Here is a 25,214-nt window from a genome sequence, read left to right as displayed (position 1 = left end):
CTTGAAGTCTTGGTTGACAGGTTTGTTGGTTTGTTTTTCTTTCAGGATCTTAAACATATTATTACTCCCGTGCCTCTGGCCTCCCTTGTTTATGATGAAAAGTACAACTCATCAGAATTGTCCTGTATGATTTGAAATGAGTTGTTTTACTCTTGCTGCTTTCAAGATTTTCTGTGTCTTTGGCTTTCAACAATTTGACAATAATGCGTCTGAACATAGGTTTCTTTATATTTATCCTACTTGGAATTCCTTGGATCTGTAGATGAATGTTTTTCCTCAGATTTAGGAAGTTTGGGGTCACTATTTCTTCAAATATGTTTTATTCCCCTTTCTTTCTCTTTTACCTTTCTGGGGTTTTCACAGATATCCCACTTACACATATGTTGGTGTGCTTGATGTTATACCACAGGTGTCTGAGGCTCTGTTTCTTTTTCTTTCATCTTTTTTCTCTCTGTTCTCCAGATTAGATCATTTCTATTTGACTATCTTCAGGTTCTTCCACTATCTCAGATCTGCTGTTGAAGCCATCTAGTGCATTTTTCATTTGTTATTGTACTTTTACCTGTTTCTTTTCTTTCTTTCTTTCTTTTTTTTTTTTTTGGCAGCTGACCAGTATGGGGATCTGAACCCTTGACCTTGCTGTTATCAGCGCTATGCTCTACTGATTGAGCTAATTGGCCAGCCCTTGTTATTGCACTTTTTGACTCTACAATTTCCACCTGATTCTTATTTATAGTTTTTAGTTCTTTATTGAGATTTGCTATTTGTTAAGCATTGTCATTAAATTTTACTTCTCTAAATGTAGGATTAATTTTTTGAACATGTTTATAATAGTTGCTTTGATATCTTTGTTTGCTAAATATAGCATCTCAGCTCAGTCAGTGACAGTTTTGTATTGATGACTTTTTTTTTCCTGAGTATGAGTCACATCTTTCTGTTTCTTTGAATGTCTCATATATTTTTATTAAAAACTGGATATTTAAAATAATATATTGTAGCAATTCTGGATTCCGATTCCCCCCCCCCCATGATTGTTTCTATTCCTTGTTGTTTTGTGTTTGTTACTTGGTTTTGTTTTTAGTAACTTGCCTGGATGAAATCTGCAAAGTCTGTCTCTCTAGCAGTGTTCTAGAGTTATGCTTCTCAGTTTGTTTTTTTTCATAATTCTTATTTTTATTTTTTATCTTCACTTCCTAGGGGCCATGCTCGTGTCTGAATATCTTAGTGGTAAAACAATAATTAGTCAGAGGTTTTGCCCAAATACCTAGTGCCAGTAAGGCTTCCACTCTTTGCCTATGAATCTGAGTGTGGGTTGAAGAGTGCATTCACAGTTCAGGCACTTTTCAAGTCTTCCCCAGGTTTTCCTTTCCAATGGGCCTTCCTGGTACTTCCTTGTGCATGAGCACAGTCTTCAAGTCTGCAAGAAATGTGTGTGGAGCTTGAGCCTTCTTGGGTCTCACCTGTACAAGTGTGGTGTGGCCTTCCAGCCAGTCAGGGATGTGTGGCAAGCTCATCCAGTCACTCTACAGCTTTATCATTTCAAGATCTGCCGGTTAAATTTTTGGCTTGACTACCAAGTGAGTCTGCAACCTCAAGCTAGTAGAGTTGAGTGCTTTCCCAGGACAATTCCCACTGAGCTTGATAACTTTACTGACAATACCACCACTCAGCATATGTTTTTTGCCCTCCACTCTAAATCGTCAGCCATTTCCAGGAGCAGCAAAGCTGCTGGTTTTTACAACCAGCCTTGCCTTCATAGCACAGATGGTAGCACGGATGCCTTGGTAGCATGGCTGTGCCATCCATGCTGGGGAGGGAGAGAAGAGATGAGTGCGGCCTCAGCAAGAATGCCATAGATTCCAATTATTCTTACCTGAAGTTCAGCAGTTTTTCTTGAATTAACACTACTCAGTCATGTGCATTTAGTCAATTTCCAGAGCTCTGAAATGGTTGTTTTTGACAATTTTGTCCAGTTTTATAGTTGTTTTTTGTGAGAGAGTTTGTGAACTCTTCATTTCACCATTACCAGAAGTCTTGCCCAATGGACAATTTTTTTACTGTGGCAAAATATGCACAATATAAAATTTGTTATTTTAACCATTTAAAAGGGTACAATTCAGTGGTATCTAGTGCATTCACAATGTTATGCAATCATGATCACTATCTAGTTCCGGAACATTTTTGTCACTACAAAAAGAAATCCTATACCCTTTAAACAGTCACTCCCCCTTACCCCCAATCCAGCCCTGGCATCCACTAAACTGCTTTCTGTCTATAAATTTGCCTATTCTGGATGTTTCATATAAATGAAATCATACAATATGTGGACTTTTGTGTCTGTCTTTTTTCATTAGTGTAATGTTTTCAAAGTTCATCCGTGTTTTAACACATATCAGTGCTTTGTTCCTTTTTATGGCTGAATAATATTCCATTATACGTATATAATGCATTTTTTTTTTTTACCCATTTATTTGATGATGGACATGAGTTGTTTCCACCTTTGGCTATCATGAACAGTGCTGCTATGACCATTTGTGTACGAATTATTGTTCAAACATCTGTTTTCAGTTCTTTGGGGTATGTAACTAGGAGTGGAAATGCTGGGTCATATGGTAATTCTATGTTTAACTTTTTGAGGAATAGCCACACTATTTGCCACAGTGTTGCCCATCAGCAACAAGGAAAACAGTGCTCCTTGCCCATCAGCAATGTACAAGGGTTGCTGTTTTTCCACATTCCTGACAACACTTGTTATTTTCGATTTTTTATATACTCATCCTAATAGGTGCAAAGTGGTATCTCACTGTGGGTTTGATTTGCATTTTCCTAATGACTAATGTTTATCTTGTCATGCACTTGTTGGCCATTTGTCTATCTTCTTTGGAGAAATGTCTATTCAAGTCCTTTCCCTATTTATTAATAAGCCTGTTTTTCTTTCTGTTGTTGAGTTGTAAGAGTTCTTCATATACCTTGGATACCAGACTCTTACCAGATATATTACTCGACAATGTTTTTTTCTATTCTGTGGGTTATCTGTTCACTCTCTTGATAGTGTCCTCTGATGTATAACAGTTTTTAATTTTTTTTTCCTTTTTGTCTTTTTTACTGACCGGTAATGGGATTGCAACCCTCGGTGTTGCGCCCGCACCACGCTCAGCCAGTGAGCGGGAACCGGTCTCCACATGGGATCCAAACCCTCATCGGGAGCGCCGCCGTGCTCCCAAGCGGCGCACTCTCCAGTGCGCCACTGGGTCGGCCCTAACAGTTTTTAATTTTGATGAAGTCTACTTTTTTTCTATTTTTTTCTTCTGTTGCTTGTGCTTTTGGTGTCTGTATTGTCCAGGAAACCATTGCCAAATCCATGAATCAATTTTTTTTCCTTTTTGTCTTTTTTTTTACTGACCAGCAACGGGATCGCAACCCTCGGTGTTGCGCCCGCACCGCGCTCAGCCAGTGAGCGGGAACCAGTCTCCACATGGGATCCGAACCCTCGGCGGGAGCGCCGCCACACTCCCAAGCGGCGCACTCTCCAGTGCACCACCGGGCCAGCCCCATGAATCAATTTTAAAGCTTAATATTTTACTGTGTAGTATTCAAGGCTGAGTCCCACTCTTAGTAACCTCGTCTAAACCTTCACTGCAGAAAACGGATAACTCAGAAAGAAAAATCACACACAATTATATTCTTTTTTGTTTTAAATCTAATGTTTATTGGGTTTTGTTCATTTTTGGGTTTTGGCAGCTGGCTGGTACAGGGATCAAACTCTGTATGTACATTGATGTTATCAGCACTGCACTCTAACCAACCGAGCTAACCTTTCAGCCCCTAAATCTACTGTTTAAATGCAAGAATCAGTAGTAACACAGGGGTCAGAGACACAAACTCTTCCCAAAGTGAGCTTGAAGGAGCTCAAACCATTCTGAACCATAAGAACTTACTCTCCAAACTGCACCTGTAGCTGAGTCCAAGTGTCTTGGGGACCAACTGCATAAGAGTCCCAAATTAACTTTTACATGGAATACAATGTTTATTAAGCCTAATTAATTTTAAAAACACTCATTTGAATCAGATTTTAGAGTAATTGTTTCAACTTAGACCATTGAAAGATTTTTTTTTTCAAGAGGAGTATCTGTGAGATATTGTTCAGAGTCATCTGAGCACAGTGATAATAAAAAGTGACTGACTTTTTTAGTTGTCTTATTATTATTTTACAATTATCTACAGACAATACACCTTCTTATTGTTTGCACCCAGAATGAACTGCTTCTACTGCCCTGCTCTTAATATATTATTACTTTTCTCAGAAAAAGTTCCTCTCAAAATGTAGTCCCCAGGCCAGCAGCTTCTACATCACATGGGAACTTGTTAGAAATGAATATTCTGGAAAAAGCTATCCAGACATTTATATGGAACAACAAGACACCATGCGTAGCCAAAGTAATCCTGAGCAAAAAAAAAATAAAGCTGGTGGCATAACACTACCTGACTTTAAACTATATTACAAAGCTATAATAACCAAAACAGCATGGTACTGGCATAAAAACAGACACACAGCTCAATGGAACAGAATAGAGAACCCAGAAATTAACCCATATGCCTACAGCCATTTGATCTTTGACAAAGGCAGCAAGTCTACATACTAGGGAAGAGACTGCCTTTTCAATAAATGGCGCTGGGAAAACTGGATAATCATATGTAGGAGAGGAACAGGTAAAGGGGCATAAAAATCAAGTACATTGTATTTTGAGAAGTAAAATAAAATTAAACAAAACAAACAAACAAAAAAAAGAAATGAGCATTCTGAGCTTCACCCAAGGCCTACTAAATCTGCAACTCTGGGAGTGGAGCCTAGCAATCCATGTTTTTTTTTGTTTTTTTTTAAAAGATGACCGGTAAGGGGATCTTAACCCTTGACTTGGTGTTGTCAGCACCACGCTCAGCCAGTGAGCAAACCGGCCATCCCTATATGGGATCCGAACCCGGGGCCTTGGTGTTATCAGCACCACACTCTCCCGAGTGAGCCACGGGCCGGCCCTAGCAATCCGTGTTTTAACAAGCTCTCTGGATGATCCTGATGCAGGCTCAGGTTTTAGGGCCACTGCCTTTGAATGTGGAACCTGCCATACTCAGAAGATGGGAATCTAGGGCATTGGTAAATCCAGTGCTGAGATGAGAGTGTAAGGCAGGAAAAGGGGCTGCCAGCTGTAGGTTTTGGCTGACTTGGACATCTGTCCCTCCTGCTGCCAGTGAAGAAAATTGTTCCTGGCTGGCAGATAAAATGCTTTAGCTTCTAGTTCCTCAAACAGTTTCTGTGATACAAATCTGACTCGGTTAGGAATCAAAGAGACTCCTTGAGACTGTGGTTGCTAAGAGTTTGGGCTTTAATTTGGTTTGTTCTTTTCTTTGGGGATCCTGCTACTGTGCAGTACTCAGCTCCTGTGCCACCACTCCCATGCTCACTGCTTCTCCTTGGGCTCTTGCTCTGTATAAATACACCTCCAATGTTGGCCGCCCATTGCCTGTGATTCAGCCTCTGTTGGGGAGCCAGGCACCCAATGTGCTAAGAATAGAATTTTCCATTTCAACTTTATTTGAAAGAAGATTTTCTCTGCTTCATTCATCAGATATTAAAATTCTACTAAATGCCAAGGAATGGTGCAGTGGGCTGGGGTTACAGTTGTAAACAAACTGACATGGTCCCTGCTCTTGAAATGCTCTTTCTCTAGCAGGAGAGAAGGGGATTTAAAAGTAACAGTAGGGGCCGGTCCGTGGCTCACTCGGGAGAGTGCGGTGCTGACAACACCAAGGCCACGGGTTCAGATCCTATATAGGGATGGACGGTTAGCTCTCATGGGAGAGCAGGTTAAGATCCCTGTACTGGTAATCTTTTTTAAAAAAATAAATAAATAATTAAAAATAAAACTAACGGTAGTATTCAGGTGTTGAATGGTTGGACTGTCCTAATCTCAACCACCATCAAGTGTACTTTCCTTGGTACTAACCTGCTGCTAAAAATAAAACTAACGGTAGTATTCAGGTGTTGGTTGGACTGTCCTAATCTCAACCACCATCAAGTGTACTTTCCTTGGTACTAACCTGCTGCCTCTCCTGGTTCCCAGGCACCGCAGCCTGCAGTCCATGTGCAGAGGCAGGAGCCCCTGACCACATCCATGCTGGCTGCAGCACACCTCTCCCGACAAAAACCAGAAGAAGATGCTGGGCAGGTGACCTGTGTGCTTGAAGAAGAAACAGGGACCAGACCCAGTGCTGACCGGACACCAGCATCCATTCTTTACTGGGTTTGCTTTGGTTTTTTATTAACTATCTTCCCCACAGGAGAAGTTTGTTCCTGCTCATCCAAAGAATGCATTCAAATCTGGCTGGAAAGATTATGGGAAGTGATACATAGGGCAAGGTGGGGGTGAAAGGGGGCTGCGGAGTTTCCGTGCCCTCTTCAGGCATGCCATCCTTCAAGCACCAACGTGGAACTCTCCGTACCCTGTTTAGAGTTTTTATACTGGGTTTCATTATCTAGACATGCTTGATTAAAACATTGGCCATTGGTGACTGAATTCGATTTCCAGTGCCCCTCCCCTCCCTGAACATCAGGGGGTGGGGCTGAAAGTTCCAACCCTTTAATCATGTGATTGGTTCCTCTGTTGACTAGCCCCCATTCTGAAGGTATCTAGGGGTCCCAGCATGAGTCATCTACTTAGCATAAATTCAAGTATGGTCAAAATTAGCTCATTACGAATGACAAGACACTCATACCACTCAGGAATTTCCAAGAGTTTTAGGAGCTCCTTAGGTGCCAGGAACTAGGGACAAAGACCGAAACTATATTTTTTATTATACCACACCCACATAAAAAATATCTGGTCAGATTCTTCTCAAGAGTGACCCTGTTGATCTGGAACAGTGATGGGTAAACAAAGAGTTCTCCTAATCAGATCCCAAAGCCTCAGTCCTATGAGCATCATCCCCCTGGTTTGGCATGAGGTGGTGAGGTCGGCTGTGCGTGCGGCCACTTCTTAGTTCCGGGAACACAACAGGTACATGGCTTACTGTCAAAGATCTTGATCTACTGGTAGAGAGACACACACCTGACTACAGTTATAGAGTGTGTTCCAATTGGCTTCTGGACTTTGGGGCCATGGACTCTGCTATGGTTTGAATGTCCCCTCTAAAACCCATGTTGAAACTTAATCCCCAATGTGGCAGTATTGAGAGGTGAAGCCTTTAAGAGGGGATTGGATAATAAGGACAATGCCGTCATGAATGGATTAATCCACTCATGGATTAATGGGTAAATAGATAAATAGGTTATTATGGGAGTGGAACAGGTGGCTTTACAAAAAGAAGGGAGTCCTGAGCTAGCACATTAGCATGCTCTTGCCCTCTTGCCACATGATGCCATGTGCCACCTTGGGACTCTGCAGAGAGTCCCCACAAGTAACAAGACCCTTACAAGATGTGCCCCAGACCTCAGACTTTCCAGCTTCTGGACTGTAAGAAATAAATTTTATTTCTTTATAAATTACCCAGTTTCAGGTATTCTGTTATAAGCAACAAAAAACAGGCTAAGACAGACTGTAGGGGCTTAGGTGAGTGAAGCTTATCCAGGACCTCTGACAAAGACTGGTAGGCGCCTCCAGATGATAAAAGGAGAAAGAACCCAATGAGCAAAGGCAGAAACAAGGAAAAGGAGTATGTGGTAAGGAGGTGAAGAGCTGGTGTGGAGGTCAGGGTTGATTTGGGGTAAGCTCAGCCCCCAAGTTATCAGCAGTGATTTAAACAAAGTGCTCTAGAAAATAAACCTTGTTTAGGTTTCTTTTGAAGAAAGATCATCCTGGACAAGCTAGAGAGTGGATTGGAAGGAGAGAGCCACCATCAGTTCTTCCCTAGACTACTGCATTGACCTCCTGGCCTTTGGGCATAGTGGTCAGAGCACTATTTTAAAACATAAATGTGACCGTGTAACTCCTCCGCTGAAACTACTTCAGTAGCTTCTCAATGCCCCCAAATATTCCACATGGCTTACAGGGCCCTGCATGGTGTGGCCCCTGCTCACCTTCGCCCTCTGATTTCAGGCCCTTCACCCCCTATGGCCACCACCCCCAAGCTCTGGCCTTTCAGCTCCCTGAGTGTGTGGAAGTTGTCTCCTCTCCCTGAACTCTTCTCCCTGCTTCCTCCTCCCTCTAGCTCCTTTTCCTTCAGGTTTCAGCTTAAAAGTCATCTCAGGAAGGTCTTAACCCCCTACTCTACCTAAAGTAAATGGCCCCATTATTTTCTACCACCTATGTCAATCTGTGATTATGTATTAGTCCAAGAGTTGGCAAACTTTTTTCCTAAAGGGCCAGGTGGTAAATATTTTAAGCTCTGCAGGCCCTAGCTCTCCTGCCCTTGTAGAATGAAAGCAGCCACAGACAATAATACTTAAAGGAAGGAGCGTGGCTGTGTTCCAATAAAACTTTATGGACACTGAAAATTTAATGTCATATAACTTTTACGTGTCACGAAATAGTCTCGTTTTGATTTTTTTTCCTTCCAACTACTCCAAAATGGTAAAAACCATTCTTAGCCACCGGCTTGTCCAAAAACAGGCAGACAGATGAGCCGCGGACGATAGTTTATCACCTGTCGATAAAACTCCAGTTGATTCGGCCAAGGTTTGCGTCCCACACCCCCGTGAGCGCCGGGAGCGCTGGGACCAGGCCCGTTCATTCACCACGGGGCACCTCACACCGCGCGGGACGACCACCGGCAGCCGCGCGGGTTTCCGGGGTCTAACCGGAAGCGGGCGGGGACGGTGAGCGCGCTGATGCGGAGGTGGGGCGGGGCCAGAGGGGGCGGGGCCGAGCTCCGGCTTCCGGCGGAAGAGAGGCCGAAGCAAGATGGCCACTAGCAAGCGAGTGCTGTACGTGGGTGAGCAGGCGCGGGCGCCAGGGGCAGAATGGGATAGCTGGGCTCGGAGTGGGTAGGGACAGGGGCGGGACAGGTCTCCGGACTTGGAGGGCGTCGAGCATCTGTCAAGGTCGGGTCTGTGGCGTTACTGCTTTGCCTCAGGGTGTGAGCCTGAGAGGTAAAGATCTTTCCGGTTTCCTTCCTGTCCCGCTAAGCTCCAAACGGGCCCGGAGAAGTAGTAGAGGAATATTATGGTCATCCAAATTCTGGCGCCCATTCATTGTACAACCATTCGTTGCAGCAGTGACTCAACCCCGACCCCTGCCCTAATGGAACGAGTTCCCAGATTAGCCAGAAAAAAGTGGGAATAGCCTCAGTAGCACAATTTGGTAAGCGCTGTGGTGGGGCTAGACAATGATGACATTGGCTTGGGTGCGGGGAGAAATGATCATCCATCTGTAGAGGTGAGGGCGAACTTTACGGATGAGGTGGCGCTGGAGCTTATGCCCAAGAGCTAGCCAAGTAGTCAAAGTAAAAGCAAAGCTGTTTCAAGGGAGCAGCAAGAGCAGAAGCCCGAAGTTGTGAAATAGCCTGACACTGGGGGGCAAGTGTGTCATTTTTCAGAAAACCCAAGCAATTAGAGAAGCAACGGGAAAAAAGCTGGAGAGGTGGGCAGGGCTCGGATTATGTATAACTGTGTATGCTGGTACGGAATTTGCATTTTATCCGAGGACAGTGGGAAATCTTTGAAGGGGTTAAGCAGAGAAGTGATGGTTTCAAATCTGCACTTTCCCAAGATCATTCCAGTTTACTTAGTGGAGCTGATAGAGGGAATGGAAATAGGGAGGCCAGTTATGAAGCTATTGCAGTAATCCTGGAACTAGAAAGACGGGTTAAGAGAGCAGTTTGTTTCATAAGTACGGTTGAGCAGTAGATGGGAGGGGGTGTTTGCGTACCCAAAGGATTGGATGGAAGGACCCCTTCCTTTGGCTAGCATGCTAACCAGGCTGCAGGGACTTCTACAAGAGCATGGAGGACAGTGACTCAGAAGGCCCTTGGCTTATTTGCAGGTGGGCTGGCAGAGGAGGTGGACGACAAAGTTCTTCATGCTGCTTTTATTCCTTTTGGAGACATCACAGATATTCAGATTCCTCTGGATTATGAAACAGGTGAGTTCTTTTAGTGTCCCTTATGTTCACAATCCTCCTATTAGGAAAAGAACTTAAAAAAAAATTAGTTACATCACAATTTTAAATACGCATTCTGAATATGGTTATTATATAGGAAAATTCAGGAGGATGTCTCAGTAGGTCAGCATGACAGTGATCTTGATGCAGAAGGAATGTTCTGAGCCCATGTGGTTGTGAGCTATAAATACTTTGCAGTCTCCATCAGTTGGGTTTGGGATAAGACAAATTTTTCAATAGACCAGTAAGAAGATAGGTTTGTCAACTACATCCAGATCTGAGTGTTGTACCCAATCACACCTGCTCCCTTCTTGGCAGGAAAGCTGGGTCACACAATGGGGCCTTGGCCTCTGCATACTTGGGTGAGTTTTCCTTCAGTTGGTATCACAGTTACAGTTTCAGTTTTCAATTTGTTGTCATTTTTAAAACTGGAGTTTTAGGCCCAGCTCTATCATCAACTTTGCATATGATTGTTAGCAAGTTCTTTAAACTCTCTGGGCCTGGGAATCTTTTCTTGCAAAAACAGTAAGTTTATATTGGCTTTCTAAGGGCCCTTCTGATCTCTGAGTTCTATAGTTAAATTAACACTGTTGTGCTTGGCCTTTCTGGTTAGATCAGCATTTTCCTGAGGATAAAAACTAAGTATCCTTATCAGATTTTTGGATTCATGCTTTATGTACAGTTGATGCTCAAAATATATATTTCGGTGAAGAATCAATAGGTTAAATTACTTCATTTTTCAGGGCCGACCCTTGGCTCACTCAGAGAATGCGGTGCTGATAACACCAAGGCCACGAGTTCGGATCCTATATAGGGATGGCCGGTTGGCTCAATGTTTGAGCGTGGTGCTGACAACACCAAGCCAAGGGTTAAGATCCCCTTACTGCTCACCTTTAAAAAAAAAAAATTACTTCATTTTTCTAGTACCCTTGCATGCAAAGGTTAAGGTTTAAGTTCAGTTTTGATAGAATTGAATGCTTATTTTTAAAATTAGAAATACAGTTTGTATTTTAGCAAAGGCCACTGAAAAAAACAATGAGGGTGGCCGGTTAGCTCACTTGGAAGAGCGTGGTCCTGCTAACACCAAGGGTATGGGTTCAGATACCCATACCAGCCAGCTGCCAAAACAACAACAACAAAACAGAGTTTATTATTGCTTAAAATGTTGTATAAGAAGAATCAAAGAATGAGTTTCCTTCTTCCTAAGTAAGTAAATTGGGTAGAATTTCCGGTGTCTGGATATGGCATGTAACTGACTTCACTTTGTGACCATCCTATTTCTTCCCATTGCCCCACATGGTCATTACCTGTTTTTGTTTTTCCTTTCTGCAGAGAAGCACCGAGGATTTGCTTTTGTTGAATTTGAGTTGGCAGAGGTGAGAAAATTCTGTGCTATCTGTGTTTAGTCTTTGGTTTGTGTTATTGTTACTGATTACAAAGAAAAGTGTTCTCCATTTGGTTAGGTTTCTGGGTCTTAGGCTCTTGCTTCCAGAGAGACAGCAGTGCTATTTGAAGGGAAGCTCCTCTCATTTATTCAGACTGTGAACTGTGAATAACATCCTAGACTTTCCAGGCCATGCCCCTCTAACTCTGCAAAACTCCTACAACCCTGTTTATTGAGCATTCTTGCCTGGCAGTGCTGTTGATTATTTCTTACGTCTCAACTAGATGGCAGATTGCTGCACCACCAGCTCTAAAGTCAGCCAGGCAATGCTCTTTGTTAGAGACACACACACAACCTAGGCAGGAAATGTAGAAGCGACTTTTTTCTGTATTTTGCTGTTGTATATGTGTTTAGACATCACAGAAGCATTCGGCTGCAAACCTAAATTTGAACTTTGTCCTTTCTCCTTTCTTGGCAGGATGCTGCAGCAGCTATCGACAACATGGTATGGCTGGGAATCCTCATTCTAACTGAAGCTGCTTTTTGTTGGTACCGAGGGTCCTTATTCATATATTGGTTTTCTGAACCTCCAAAGTTACAAGTTTGTGTGGAGAGGTAAAAAATTGTCATCATGTGAAAATATTCACTGAATTGATCACTTAGAAAATTAGTCCTTACTCAGACATCCTTCTCCATTTAACAGTAGTGTAAGTCCTAATCATCTTAGCTGGCCAGTCTCTCACTGGCTGCCCCATGTCTAGGATAATGAATTGTGAACACAATGCAAATTGATTGCACAGTGAAACTGCATATTTTGCAAAAGAGGCAGGATTTCCTGAAGTATTAGGCCAATTAACAGTTGAGAAGAGAAATTCAATAAGGATAATGGCAACGTGTACTAGAGATGCAGTGATCTGAATCTTCTGGAAAGGTCCTTGGGAAAAATGATGATGCTCTTCAGTATTTGTGCCCTCCTTGAGATCCTTATAATTTTCATGTCTGATATGAAATATAAAGGTATCATATTATACTGTTCATAGAACTTTGTTGGAAAAAAAATTCAAACTAATCAGCACCTGTTACATCTTTGTTTTACAAACTAGTGCATAGTTAAGCTTAACGGTGAACTGTAAGAAACTTATTTTCATTATTTTTAGTTTCATCACAGCAAAGTCCCAATCAGACCTTTTTTTTTTTTTTTTTTTTTTTTTTGCACTTTTTATCATGAAATTTTCATCAGTGTCTTAAGTGGATTCACACTAAGTGACCTTTCCTGGTGCCAGTTATCTTTGGATAATGAGGTTCTCCTTTATTTCTTGTTCTCTGTTACCCATTCAAACATATTTCTCAGCTATCAGAGAGATTATTTTTCACCATTTCAAAGCTGATCTTGACTTTTGAAGATGAACTCAGGTACTGGGAAACTGCATTTATCCTTGTAATTTCAGAGCATTCTGATCCCAGAGTTACTTTTGGTAGTACTGCTGTTTGCTGGCATTGAAAGAAAGGAGCTGTTGGCTCAAGGCAGAAAATTCCTGCAACCAATGGGCTGCTTTGTGGTGGGTGCATAGCTTGCTGTTAGAGGCTCAGGGATTAAGGGAGATCAGAGCTTGAGTATGTCTCAGAAGGAAGTGGAAAGCTGGCTCTCTTTTACCCTAATAGAGTTTAAGCAGTTGGATTTTCAATCTTTTCAGAATGAATCTGAGCTCTTTGGGCGGACAATTCGTGTCAATTTGGCCAAACCAATGAGAATTAAGGAAGGCTCTTCCAGACCAGGTAAGTGGGAACAACTCACAGATTCCCTATCATGTCCTCCAGTTTGGCCTTACTTGCATTTTTATCCCTATTTGCTTGGAAGTAGGTGCTAAGTGCTGTCCAGGAGCAGAGAATGGTTCACATGGGCAATGGGCATGCACCACTTTTGTGGGGAAACAAAAAGAGGTTGAGCTTCTCAGCAAAGCCAGAGTAATTGTTTCTATTATGAGAGAAGCCCTGTCTGATCCCTTATCTTTCCCAGTTTTTTTGACACTCTGTTCCTGTGGTGCTCCATTGACCGCTGGAACTGGCAAAGGCATAGCTTTGCTTTTGGCATAGCTTTTTGACTTTGCCTTGCTAAGAGCTGGACTTTGGGCTGACATTCCCCCTGGGAACTTTCTTTGCTCTTGGGAATTTTCAAAGGGGAATCCTCTGGCTGAGAGGGCCACATGGTATCTTCCACTTTGCTGACCAAAGCAGCTACTCAGCAGTTGGCTGATAGCTCAGATTTATTAATATTTGTTTGATTCTTTCCTTTCAGTTTGGTCAGATGATGACTGGCTGAAGAAGTTCTCTGGGAAGACTCTTGAAGAGAATAAAGAGGAAGAAGGATCAGAGCCTCCCAAAGCAGAAACCCAGGAGGTGAGAATGAAGGCTCATACTTCCAGAGGAGAGGCTGGCACTTTCCACAGGAGACGTTTTAAGTTTTTATGGAAATTTGCAAATATATGTTCAAAAGCAGAGAGAATGGATGATGAACTCTTAGTACTTTGGTGAAGGCAGCATTGAGTGAGTTAAAGGGAGAAGCTTTGGTTCTCATCCCTGCTGTGTTCTACATAATGAGCTTCTCAGTTCTGCTCAGATACAGATTTGTGATTGCTGGCTGATGAGGAGGAAGCCTGAGGTGCTCCACTTAATCCCTCCTGATCAGTCCGCTTCCTTCACTGAAGACTTTGGCACCAGACTCCCTGTCTTCCTGTTCCTGTCCTAATGCAGGGATACAAGACAGGGTAGTGGTACCTCCCTTCATCCTGTACTCAGGTTCAAGGTTCTGTCTTCCTAAGAGAAACCTGCCTTGGTACTTCATCCTGATTCTCAGCATACCTATTTGACCATTGCTTCTTGGACTTCTTGTCCTCTAGGTGCCTTGTGAACACTGCCATTCTTCTGTATTTCTTTCTTGGCTCAGGGCTTCTTTCTCTCCTCTCAGCTGAAACGGTAGCAGTCACTTTGATTTTATGCAGCCTGTCCTATGCTGTTGACTTTCATGGTCTCTGCTTCTAGTTCTGAGCTTAATATATTTCTGCCTGTAAGTCTCATAGGCAGCTTAAAGTTGCCTAAAATGGATTCCCTCCCTTCTCTAATCCTATCTTCCTGTATTCTCTGTCTTGGTTAGTTTGCCATCCATCCATCCATGCATTGACCCAAGCGAGAAATTTGGATACAAAGCAGAACTAATAAAGTGGCCTTTATAGTCAGAGGAGTCCCCTAGGTCTTCCTAGACTCCTCTTTTAAGATAGAGCCAGCACATCATCATATTCTGCTAAATTTTTCTTTCATATCTGCCTGGAAGCCCTCCTCCCATTTGTGCCATTGTCCCAGTTTAGCCTGTCATCTCTCACTTGGATAATTGCAGTAGTGTCCTAACTAGTCTTCTGGCTTCAGTCTTGCTCTCCTCCAGTCTTCCATAAAAATAGCTAGAATGATCTTTCTACAGCCTAGGTCCAGTCGTTAACTCTCTGGCTCAGAACTTTTCACTGGCTTCCCATCACCTGGCTTACGGGTGGGTTCAGAAGGGGCTCTGGAAGTTCTTGACCCTGTGCATCTCGCCAGTCTTCTTTTCCACCTATCTACAGTGCAGTCCCCACTTAACACTCTTGGTACAACCATTTTTTGTATTTCCGTGTATATTTTGCTTTTACACAGGCTACTGAAGTGCTTATTGCCCTTCCTTTTGTAGGCAGTAAATTCTGTGAGGATAGAGGCCTTGTATTATGCACCTTATTAATAAAAACGTGGGGTGGAGTAATATGATTAAGAGCATAGACTTGCAGGGGAGAGGTGATTTAAGTTCCAATTCCAGCTCACCACTTAGCACCTTTGTGACCTTGGGCAAGTGACATGGTAAGTGCTATGTGAGTGTTTGCTGCTACTGCTGTGCTACTGCTATTCTTAGCAGCAGATAGTAGTAGTAGTCTCCTCAGTGCCCAGTGTGATACCTCAGCACATATTTGTTAAACTGAACCACAAGCAAGTTAATAACATTTGACTTCCCTTTGGAACAAATGTGGCAGTTGTATTAAATATCTCCTTTTCCTCTGCGTAGTCTACATGGAGCATAAAGCAGGCCCTGAGCCTCTTCCATTGTCTTCTGAGCACTTAGGCCTGAGCCGGAGGGCTGCCCCCTTGCTTCCACGTAGCCAGCCTGTGAATGTGTGGGGCCAAACATAGAGGGAGGAGGTGGTGGCACATGGATGGTCCATTGAACCAGAGTGAGGTGGGCAGGCTTGAATTGGGGTTTGAAGATGTTACGAATTATGTATCGTGGGCCAGGAGAGGGCTGTTCTGTGACTGCAGGGCAGGGGAAACTTGATGAGACTGCCTGCCTGTGAGTGGGGCTCGGGTTAGACAGTGCTGAGGTCCCCTGTCCCTGGATGTCCAGCCAGGTGCTACGGCTGGGGCTCCTGCCACCCCATCAGGGCCCAAGACCTTCCCTGTCAGCACCTTGCTCCAGCCTGCTCACTGGAGCTGCATTCTGGGTGTGTATACAGAAGAAGACTTGTGTTCCTACTTGGGGAGCCAGGGAGTTCTCTGTAACTAGTAGTTTTCTCTGCACCTAGGGAGAGCCCGCTGCAAAAAAGACCCGGTCAAATCCTCAGGTGTACATGGACATCAAGATTGGGAACAAGCCAGCCGGCCGCATCCAGATGCTCCTGCGTTCAGACGTTGTGCCCATGACAGCAGGTGAGCAGGACTCCTGTTCAGCATGGCAGGAAGCCGGTGGCTGAACAGAGAGTCTTCCCAAGGTTCCTCTGCCCCAGTTCTTATGCCCTTGACATTGTTTCTGACCTAAGTTGATATGAGGCATCTCAGATCCTGAGATCTAGTAACAGATGAGTCAGAGCAGGCATTCTTGAAGCTTTGTAAGTGCTGATTTTCTATCTTTTAATAGTAGATTTTTTTAGGGCTGGCCTTTTAGCTTAGTTGGTTAGAATGCAGTATTACAACACCAAGGTTAAGAGTTCAGATCTCCATATCGGCCAGCTGCAAAATAAATAAATAAATAATTTTTTTAAAGATGACCGGTAAGGAGATCTTAACCCTTGACTTGGTGTTGTCAGCACCACGCTCTCCCAAGTGAGCAACCGGCCATCCCTATATAGGGATCCAAACCCGTGGCCTTGGTGTTATCAGCAGCACACTCTCCCAAGTGAGCCATGGGCCAGCCCTATAATTTTTTTTTTTAATACAAGTAAATAATACTAAAAACCATTAATTGTATACTTTAAATGAATGAATTGTATGATATGGGAATTATATCTCAATAAAACTTTTAAAAAAATAAATGCAAGTAAATAATGTATTCATGGTAAGAAAAATAAAATAAAGAATGTTACACACATGTATTCTGACAATATTGAAGGCGATAAATTGAAAACTTGTCTTTTTCTCCTCTCCATATCCTGTCTTGTGCTCTAGAAGTAACTAGTGCTAATAGTTTTTTGAGTATCCTTTCTAGTTTGTTAAGTATTGAGTTATATTTATTCCTTTTTTAAATCTAAATTTTAATATTATCTAGACATACAGTTTAAAGAGTGAATTTCACAAAGCTTGTTTTGATAAAACAGCAGTCCCCTGTTGCTGTCCCCATGCCCACCCCACTGCCAACATCATTTGCTACTCCTCGGAGGCAGCCTATTTCATCTCGTAGCCAGTTCTTTTGGATTTTACTTCTATGTTGGTAGATAACATGTTTATATTTCTACTTTCTGGTTTTTTTATTTTAGACATTATCTTTTGACTTCTGTTTCAAAAGATAAGGAATTAGCTTTTAAAAATCCCTTCCCTTGCCCTTTCATTTTTCCTATATAGTTTCCATAATTTTGATTAGGTCATAGATAAAATATTTTAACTATGTAAGCATCATATAACTTCCTTTCATGCACAGCATTTTGTTTTGCATGGAATTGACCGTTGCCTTGTTTTTACATTTGCATAGTTTTCTATGTACTTATTCCTGATTCTCTCCCAGATTCTCTTGCTGGAGGCTGTATATTCAGCTGTTTGCCATCTTGGTGAGGGGAGGTGGAGGCAGAGCTGAATGCCTCAACATTCAGTGTATAAACTTTCACTTAATCTCCATTTGTCATTATGGTGCCTTAGCCCTCAGCTCTGTGTAGGATGTCCTTGTCCAGAGACCGCCAGCTTTAACCTCACAGAGAGTAGACCTCCAGCTAGCCAGCAGGGGAGGGGCCGCCCCCAACTGCAGAGTAGGGGAGAGGATCTTGGGGGTTAACTACTTGCTTAAACAGCTTCCAGCCAGACTTACTGTTTTTAGAATTACCTTTATCCTTGTATCTGAGCTTTTGGAGTGTAAATTGAGTTGTTTGTTGGCTCTTACCAGCTTTGGATTTAGCTTTCTCAGGTCTACTATATCAGTTGTGACTCATCTGTTTGTTTTCTAGCTTACAAAATTTTTTGTTGCTATATCATCTTTTTTCCACCCCCTTTTTAAAATTATTTTTTGGCTTTTCTAACCAATTTTAAGTGTGCGGTTTGTTGGCCTTGATTACATTCACAGTGTTGTACAAGCATCAGCACCATCTATTTTCAAAATTTTTTCATTATCCCAAATAAAAGCCCTGTACCCATTGAACAATACCTCCCCGTTTTCCCCTCCCCCCAGCTTCTCGTAACCTCCAGTCTTTCTGTCTCTATGAATTGGCCTATTCTAGTGGAATCATACAATAGTTGTCCTTTTTTTGTCTGGCTTATTTCACTTGGCATAAATGTGTTCAAGGTTCATCTGTATTGTACCATGTATCAGTGCTTCATTCTTTTTATGGCCTAATTATATTCCATTATATGTATATATGATATTTCATCTGTTCATGTGTTTTGGGTACTTGAGCATTGTTTCCATCTGTCGGCTTCTGTGAATAATATATGGCCTAATTATATTCCATTATATGTATATATGATATTTCATCTGTTCATGTGTTTTGGGCACTTGAGCATTGTTTCCATCTGTCGGCTTCTGTGAATAATGCTGGTATGAATATTTGCATCTAAGTACATGTTTAAATCCCTGTTTTCAATTGTTTGAAGTATAAACCTAGCAGTGGAAATGCTGGGTCAAATGGTAATTCTATGTTTAACTTTTTGAGGAACTGCCACACTATTTTCCACAGGGGCTGGACCATTTTACATTCCCCCAGCAATGCGTAAGGATTCCACTTTCTCCACATCTTGTCTAACAGGTGTGAGGTGGTATCTTTGTATTGATTTTGATCTTGTTTTGATTTGTATTTCCCTAATGACTAATGATGTTGAGCATCTTTTCATGTGCTTGTTGGCCATTTGTGTATCTGCTTTGGAGAAGTGTCTACTCAACTCTTTGGCCCATTTATTAACTGTATTATTTGTCTTTTTGTTGAATTATAGGAGTTCATTATATATTCTGGATATTAAATCCTTCTCAGATACAATTTGCAAATATTTTCTATTCTGTGAGTTGCCTTTCACTGTTGATAGTGTCCTTTGATGAATAAGTTTTTAATTTTGATGAAATCTATTTTTTCTCTTATTACCTATGTTTTTGGTGTCATATTTAAGAAACCATTACCAAATCCAAAGTCATGAAGATTTGCCCTTATGTTTCCTTCTATGATCCACTACCTCCAATTTAGTATGGTTTGGGGAGGGAGCAGAGCTAGAATGAATATATTCAATCCTTCTCCTTTAGTCAGACTCCTCTATGGTCCTTTAAGACTTCAGTATCACAAAAGTTTATAATGAACATCTCTTATTCGAAGATGAAAATATAAATATTAAGCAAATAAAACAGTTTTTCAGAGGTTTTTTTGCTTTTATTTTGTTTCATTTTTTAACCTCAGCACTTTTTCTTTCGCCTGCCCCAGAGAATTTCCGTTGCCTGTGCACCCATGAAAAGGGCTTTGGCTTCAAGGGAAGCAGCTTCCACCGCATCATCCCCCAGTTCATGTGCCAGGGTGGTGATTTCACAAACCACAATGGCACTGGTGGCAAGTCCATCTATGGAAAGAAGTTTGATGACGAAAACTTTATCCTCAAACACACGGGACCAGGTAGGAGCCAATTGATGTGTGGGGATGAGTGTGGCTGGGCCAGGGCAGGATGGATGTGTGGGACGGAAGGACAGGCTGTGGTTCTGGCTGAGGGGTGGGCCTGGAGGAGACCCAGGCATTGGACAGAGAAGTGTTCAGCTTTGCCAGGGTGGAGTTAGCTTGCTTACATTCATGTACTGTCCATGCTCCCAGGTGTCCACACTCCCTATTAGCCTGGCTTAGAATCTGTGGTCTGCCATCGTGAGCTCTCTCTTCTTCTTTTTTTTTTTTTTCTTTTTTGTCTTTTTTCGTGTCCGGCAACGGATCGCAACCCTCAGTGTCGCGCCCGTACTGGACCGGGACCGGCAACGGAATCGCAACCCTCGGTGTTGCTCCCACACCTCGCTCAGCCAGTGAGCGGGAACCGGTCTGTATGTGGGATCCGAACCCTCAGCGGGAGCGCCACCGCACTCCCAAGCGGCGCACTGCAGCAGTGCGCCACCGGGCCGGCCCGTGAGCTCTCTCTTCTGTCTTCAACCCGATTCTCCCCCACCATTCCCACTTCAGACTTACCTAGCATATCTCAGTGGTTTGTCTCCCAGCAGCAAGAAGAAAACAGAATTGTACTGAACGGCCCCACTCAAAATTTATGACTACAGTTCTTAAGGGGGCCTTTGACAACCTGACTCGATTTCCCTGTTTGATTCTCAGCCCATCAGAGATGCCAACTCCATGCCTGTATTCACTCCCAAAGCCTCTGTGTCACCCTCACCTGCTGCATCTCTCCACACGTCGACCCTCTGACTTCCCTCCAGTTACGGAGGCTGAGCTGTCTTGCCTAAGGACAGCCCCTCCACTTATGGACTGAATCCCATTCCTCTCCCCTGCCTAGGAACTTGGCTTCTGCAGGCGTCCCCTTCTGCCTTGCATAATCCATTCCCGCTGTTCTGCTAGATCAGTCCATCAGCATAAAAGCATACCGTATCAATCTTAGAAAAAAAATCACTCTTGGACTCTTGTTCCCCGTCCAGCTAAAGTGGTATATTCTTGCTGCCTTCATTCTCTGTCAGCCCTTCTAACCAGACTTCTAGCCCTGCTTGCCATTGAAGACACTCATCAAAGATGCCAACAGCCTCCGTCTTGCCAATAGCCAGTTCTCAGCCCTCATCTTATTCCACCACCTGGCAGCATTTCATACTGTTAACCCTGTGCTCCTCGAATCTTTCTTCACTTGGCTGGCAGGACTCCTTCCTCTTCTAGTTTCCTTTTACCTAATTGGCTGCTTTTTCTGTCTTTGCTGTCTCCTCCTTTTCCTGACCCCTAAAATTTGAAGTGGCTAAGAGCTCAGTTTTTGGTTAACTGTAGAAAACTGTTCCCCACTGCCCCCTTTTTCTAATGAAGTTTGTAGTGCCCCTCTTTACTATGTTGAAATGAAATGCGTAGTTGACATACCCTACCACCCATGTAATTCTTCTAAAATTCAATATTATTCTATAACTAATAGAAAAGAACATCAAAGGAAAGTAAATTGTAATAAAAGAATATATTTTTGCTGCTAAACCTCCTATAAGTAAAGACTTTTTTCCCAACTGCCCAGAAATAGGGGTGGGCGACCAAGGCCAGAGCTCCACATGCACTCACTCCCCCAGAGCACCTGTCCCAAGGTACATCTCCCCCTCACACCCCATCTATTTCCAGGAGCCAGACTGTGCAGGGAAACAGCCCCTCTTTTCTACACATTCAGCCATAAAGCCACCCCTATCCCCGTACCACATCCCAGCTCCCCCTTTTGTAAGTATGTGAAAAGGAAAAAATAAAAATGTTGGAGTTTTGGCTGGAGCTTCTCCCTCCAGCTGTGGCATTTAACTGTGTAGTAATGTACAGAGAAGGGTGTTGGTGATCTAAGACTCTGTGTGGCTGTGCAATTTCTGTACATTTGCAATTAGAAATATTAAAGATTATTTAGCTATTTAAAAAAAAGAAAAAGAATATGTTTCCAGATGTAAGTGTTCAAGCACAACTATGCCAGAAGACAAAGCACATTATTCAGATGTGCACATCTGTACTCAGAATCAGCAATGAGGAATGCAGGTGGGTGTGTTGACTGGCAGCTTGGATACCACGAGCAGTATTGCTGTTGGTGACCGGATTTTGTGAAATGATAGATAAAGTTGGCAGATTCCAAATTAAATACAGTATTCTATTCCTGTAAGATTTTATTTTTTAAAAAAAAAAACCCTCCAAAATTTTGAGCTTATACTTACAAGTGCAGGTAATTGTAAACACATTTTTCACCTACACCAATATCTGGCAGGACATTTGCAAGGCCAAGAGGATACGGGACAATTCTTCACTGTGCAGAATACAGTGCAGGACATTGCAGGACACCTGGCATTCCAAGCCCCCATCCACTAAATGCCAGTAACATCCCACAATATTTCTTCTTTTTATGTTGGTGGATGGCCAGTTCGGGGGGATCCAAACCCTTAACCTTGGTGTTATAACACTGTGCTCTAACCAACTGAGCTAACTGGACAGCCCTAACCCAACAATATTTTTGACAATCAAAAACACATTCAAATTTCCAAAGGGCCCGTACGGACACCTCAACCCCACTGAGAACTGCTGCCCTAGGTAATCACATCAAGTCCAAGGCTTTCAGCAGTGTCTCTGATGTCTCCGAGTTAAGTCTCCATGCTGATCACTCTCTGACTTCCAGACTCCTCTCCAACTGTCTGCCTGTCATCTTCACCAGATAGATATCCCCCGGGCATCTCAAACTTGACATGTCCAAAACAGTTCTTGGCCTTCTCCCCCAGACTTCCTCCCCTTCTTCCCTATTTTAGTAAATGACATCATCATCCACTTAGCTACTTGGTCAGAAACTTAGGGCTCATCCTTGATTCCTCTCCTGCATCGCCCATACGTCACATCCATCTGTCTCCAAGTCATCTCCTGCCCCAGCACTACCCTCCCACACACACACATACTTTTTCTTACATGACTGCCTCATGCTTCCATTTCCCACACAAATGTTCAAGTCACTGGGCTTCACTATGCTATAACTGTCAGAGCACAGTTATCTTTTGTCAGTACCACGCTCAGCCAGTGAGCAAACCGGCCATCCCTATATGGGATCCGAACTCGGGGCCTTGGTGTTATCAGCACCGCACTCTACCGAGTGAGCCACGGGCCGGCCAGTTATCTTTTGAATGACTCTTTTCCACTGATTGTAAGCTTCACCTTGGCTAGGACTGTTTTGTTCATCTGTGTTTGCAGGGCTTAACAGGGGCCTGATTATGAAGCAGACATATGGGCTGGCCCTTGGCTCACTCGGGAGAGTGCGGTGCTGATAACACCAAGGCCACGGGTTTGGATCCTATACAGGGATGGCCAATTGGGTCACTGGCTGAGCGTGGTGTTGACAACACCAAGCCAAGGGTTGAGATCCCCTTACCGGTCATCTTTAAAAAAAAAAAAAAATGAAGCAGACACTTAATAAGTAATTGTTGAATAACTGAATGAATGAAAGAATCCTGCTTATCCCTTTTCACTGTCAATTAAGTAAAAGACAAGGTGGCCACATCCACATGGCCTATGCGTCTCAGAGTCTGAGCCTGCCTGGATGAAAGGCTCTCAACAGTCCGCACAGACATCCTTTAGGGCGGGGGGCCAGGGTAGAGGGAGCTGATGTGGTCGTTCTCTCCCCCAGGCCTCCTCTCCATGGCCAACTCCGGTCCAAACACCAATGGCTCCCAGTTCTTCCTGACATGTGACAAGACGGATTGGCTGGATGGCAAGCACGTGGTGTTTGGGGAGGTCACTGAAGGCCTGGATATCTTGCGGCAGATTGAGGTAGGTGGCTGGGTATGGGCCCCCTCCCTTCCTGGGCCCTTGGCACACAGCCCTGGGGGAAGGCTTTAGAGGATGCTGTGTGGCCCAGGAGAGACGGGCCAGGACTTCTACTCAGCAGCCCTTTCTTCTGACGGGCAGCTTCCAGGTTGGCAGTGGGCAGGTGGCAGTGGGTATCCCTAAGCTGCTCATATTCTCCCCCTCCTCCTCTTCTGTTCTGCCTGCGAAGGCCCAGGGCAGCAAGGATGGGAAGCCAAAGCAGAAGGTGATCATCTCCGACTGTGGGGAGTTAGTGTGAGGCGGCTCCTTCTCTGCTCCCCCCTCTGCTCTTGCCCCTGCGCCTCTGGGAGGGAGTTGCCAGCCTCAGGAGAACCTGCACCAAGGGTATGTTGTTTGAAGCAAGCATCATCAGTAACACAATCCCTTCCTCAGGGTCAGCTTGAAGCAGCTCCTCTTGCAGGCACGGCCTGGATGTCCCCTGGACTCTTTTCCCAGGTGTGGCTGGGGGCCCAGGAGCAGTTGCACAGGCTATTCATGGCCACAGACTTGTCCAGGCATTTGCTGCCAGGGCCTGTCTTGGGCCCAGCAGTGTGGCTCCTGGACATTTTCTTTGCTAAAATAAATCTAGTTCTTATACTCCTGCCTGCAGCTAGATCCTAGATGTTGTAAGAGATTGTGTCTGTGGCTAAGCTGTCCCCCTGAGGCACGCTGGCAAGTGGGTAGGGCATAGTGTCTTCCCAACAGCTTTTGTTTCCTCCCTGGGGCCCATTCCCTTAGATGCCAGGTGATCCATCATCACACCTGATATCCTTGTCAGACCGTGTTGAAGACAATGGAAATGAAAAATAGTGGAAAAGTTGCTATCTTCTGCCTCTGCCCCCAGACTCATGCTAGTCCTTTAGCCAGCAAGTGTTCTGATCAGTCTCAATGATTCCTGAGTTTATTTGTCCACTTTCTTTCTACATATTTTTTAAAGTAATGTTTTGTAACTCAAAGTGCCTTCTCTGTGCCTGGTATTGTGCTTATTTGTCAGGAGACCGGAGGTCAGTGAACTATATGGGTCTAATTTGGCCCACTGCCTGTTTTTGTGAATAAAATGTTGGAACACAGCCACATCCATTTGTTTACATATTGTCTGTGGCTGCCCTCTCACTGCAGCAGCCGAGTTGAGTAGTCGGTGAGAGAGACTACCTGGGCTTTGTATTAGTCAGAGTTCTCCAGAGAAACAGAACCAATAGGATGTGGGGGGAAAGAGAGATTTATTTTAAGGAGTGGGCTCACATGATAGTGGATGCTGGCAAATCTGAAATCTGCAGGGAGACAGAATTCCTTCCTCTGGTGACCTCAGTCTTTTCTCTTAAGTCTTTCAGCTGATTAGATGAGGCCCACCCGCATTTTGGAGGGCAATCTGCTTTACTCTACTGACTTAAATATTAATCTGTCTAAAAAATACCTTCACAGCAACATCTAGACCGATGTTTGACCAAAAACGGTACCATGGCCTAGCCAAGCTGACATATAAAATTAACCATCTCAGTCTAAAGTCTAAAATATTTATTCTCTGAGCCTTTACAGAAAAAGTTTGCCAACCACTGAACAGAACCAATGGCCCCACCCCCTGTGAGCTCACAGTCTGGTCCTCCCGTCTGTAACCACTTTTTGGAGCTTGAGTTGAGCTGGCTTCTTTCCAGTGCCCCCACCAGATGCTGGTCAGCCAGGTGGATTTAAAGAATCCCTCATGTGCTGAAGGCTCTAAGCAGGGACTGAGCCCTGTAGCTGTTAGACACCTCCCCGTGGGTTGGATTACTCAAACCATTCAGAATCCCC

At 43.6% G+C, this 25,214-nt stretch overlaps 1 protein-coding gene across 4 annotated transcripts; it reads left to right on the top strand.

Annotated features, from left to right (window-relative positions):
* Window positions 1-8,852: 8,852 nt before the first annotated feature.
* On the top strand, window positions 8,853-24,502 carry PPIE (peptidylprolyl isomerase E (cyclophilin E)). Of its 4 annotated transcripts, none has more exons than XM_008594256.1 (10): window positions 8,853-8,925; window positions 9,975-10,073; window positions 11,424-11,467; window positions 11,954-11,980; window positions 13,170-13,251; window positions 13,772-13,872; window positions 16,071-16,194; window positions 19,371-19,556; window positions 23,248-23,390; window positions 23,617-24,502. In XM_008594256.1, the coding sequence occupies exons 1-10, from the start codon at window positions 8,895-8,897 to the stop codon at window positions 23,683-23,685; spliced, it is 906 nt and encodes a 301-aa protein (XP_008592478.1). In that variant the 5' UTR covers window positions 8,853-8,894; the 3' UTR covers window positions 23,686-24,502. The 4 variants fall into 4 exon arrangements, with proteins under 4 accessions (XP_008592478.1, XP_008592480.1, XP_008592482.1 ...); XM_008594258.1 differs by lacking the exon at window positions 8,853-8,925 and adding an exon at window positions 9,013-9,082; XM_008594260.1 differs by lacking the exon at window positions 8,853-8,925 and adding an exon at window positions 9,247-9,293.
* Window positions 24,503-25,214: the final 712 nt, after the last annotated feature.

The sequence above is a fragment of the Galeopterus variegatus genome, unplaced genomic scaffold (genome assembly GCF_000696425.1).
Source record: "Galeopterus variegatus unplaced genomic scaffold, G_variegatus-3.0.2 Scaffold10473, whole genome shotgun sequence".
NCBI lineage: Eukaryota > Metazoa > Chordata > Mammalia > Dermoptera > Cynocephalidae > Galeopterus > Galeopterus variegatus.
Note: the sequence above shows the minus strand (reverse complement) of the source record. Positions and strands in the feature narration are given on the sequence as shown.

Coding starts and splice junctions, on each gene's coding strand:
- PPIE (XM_008594256.1), top strand. CDS start 8,895: ATGGCCACTAGCAAGCGAGTGCTGTACGTGG. Junction 8,926..9,974: donor CAAGCGAGTGCTGTACGTGG/GTGAGCAGGCGC, acceptor GCTTATTTGCAG/GTGGGCTGGCAGAGGAGGTG. Junction 16,195..19,370: donor CGTTGTGCCCATGACAGCAG/GTGAGCAGGACT, acceptor CGCCTGCCCCAG/AGAATTTCCGTTGCCTGTGC.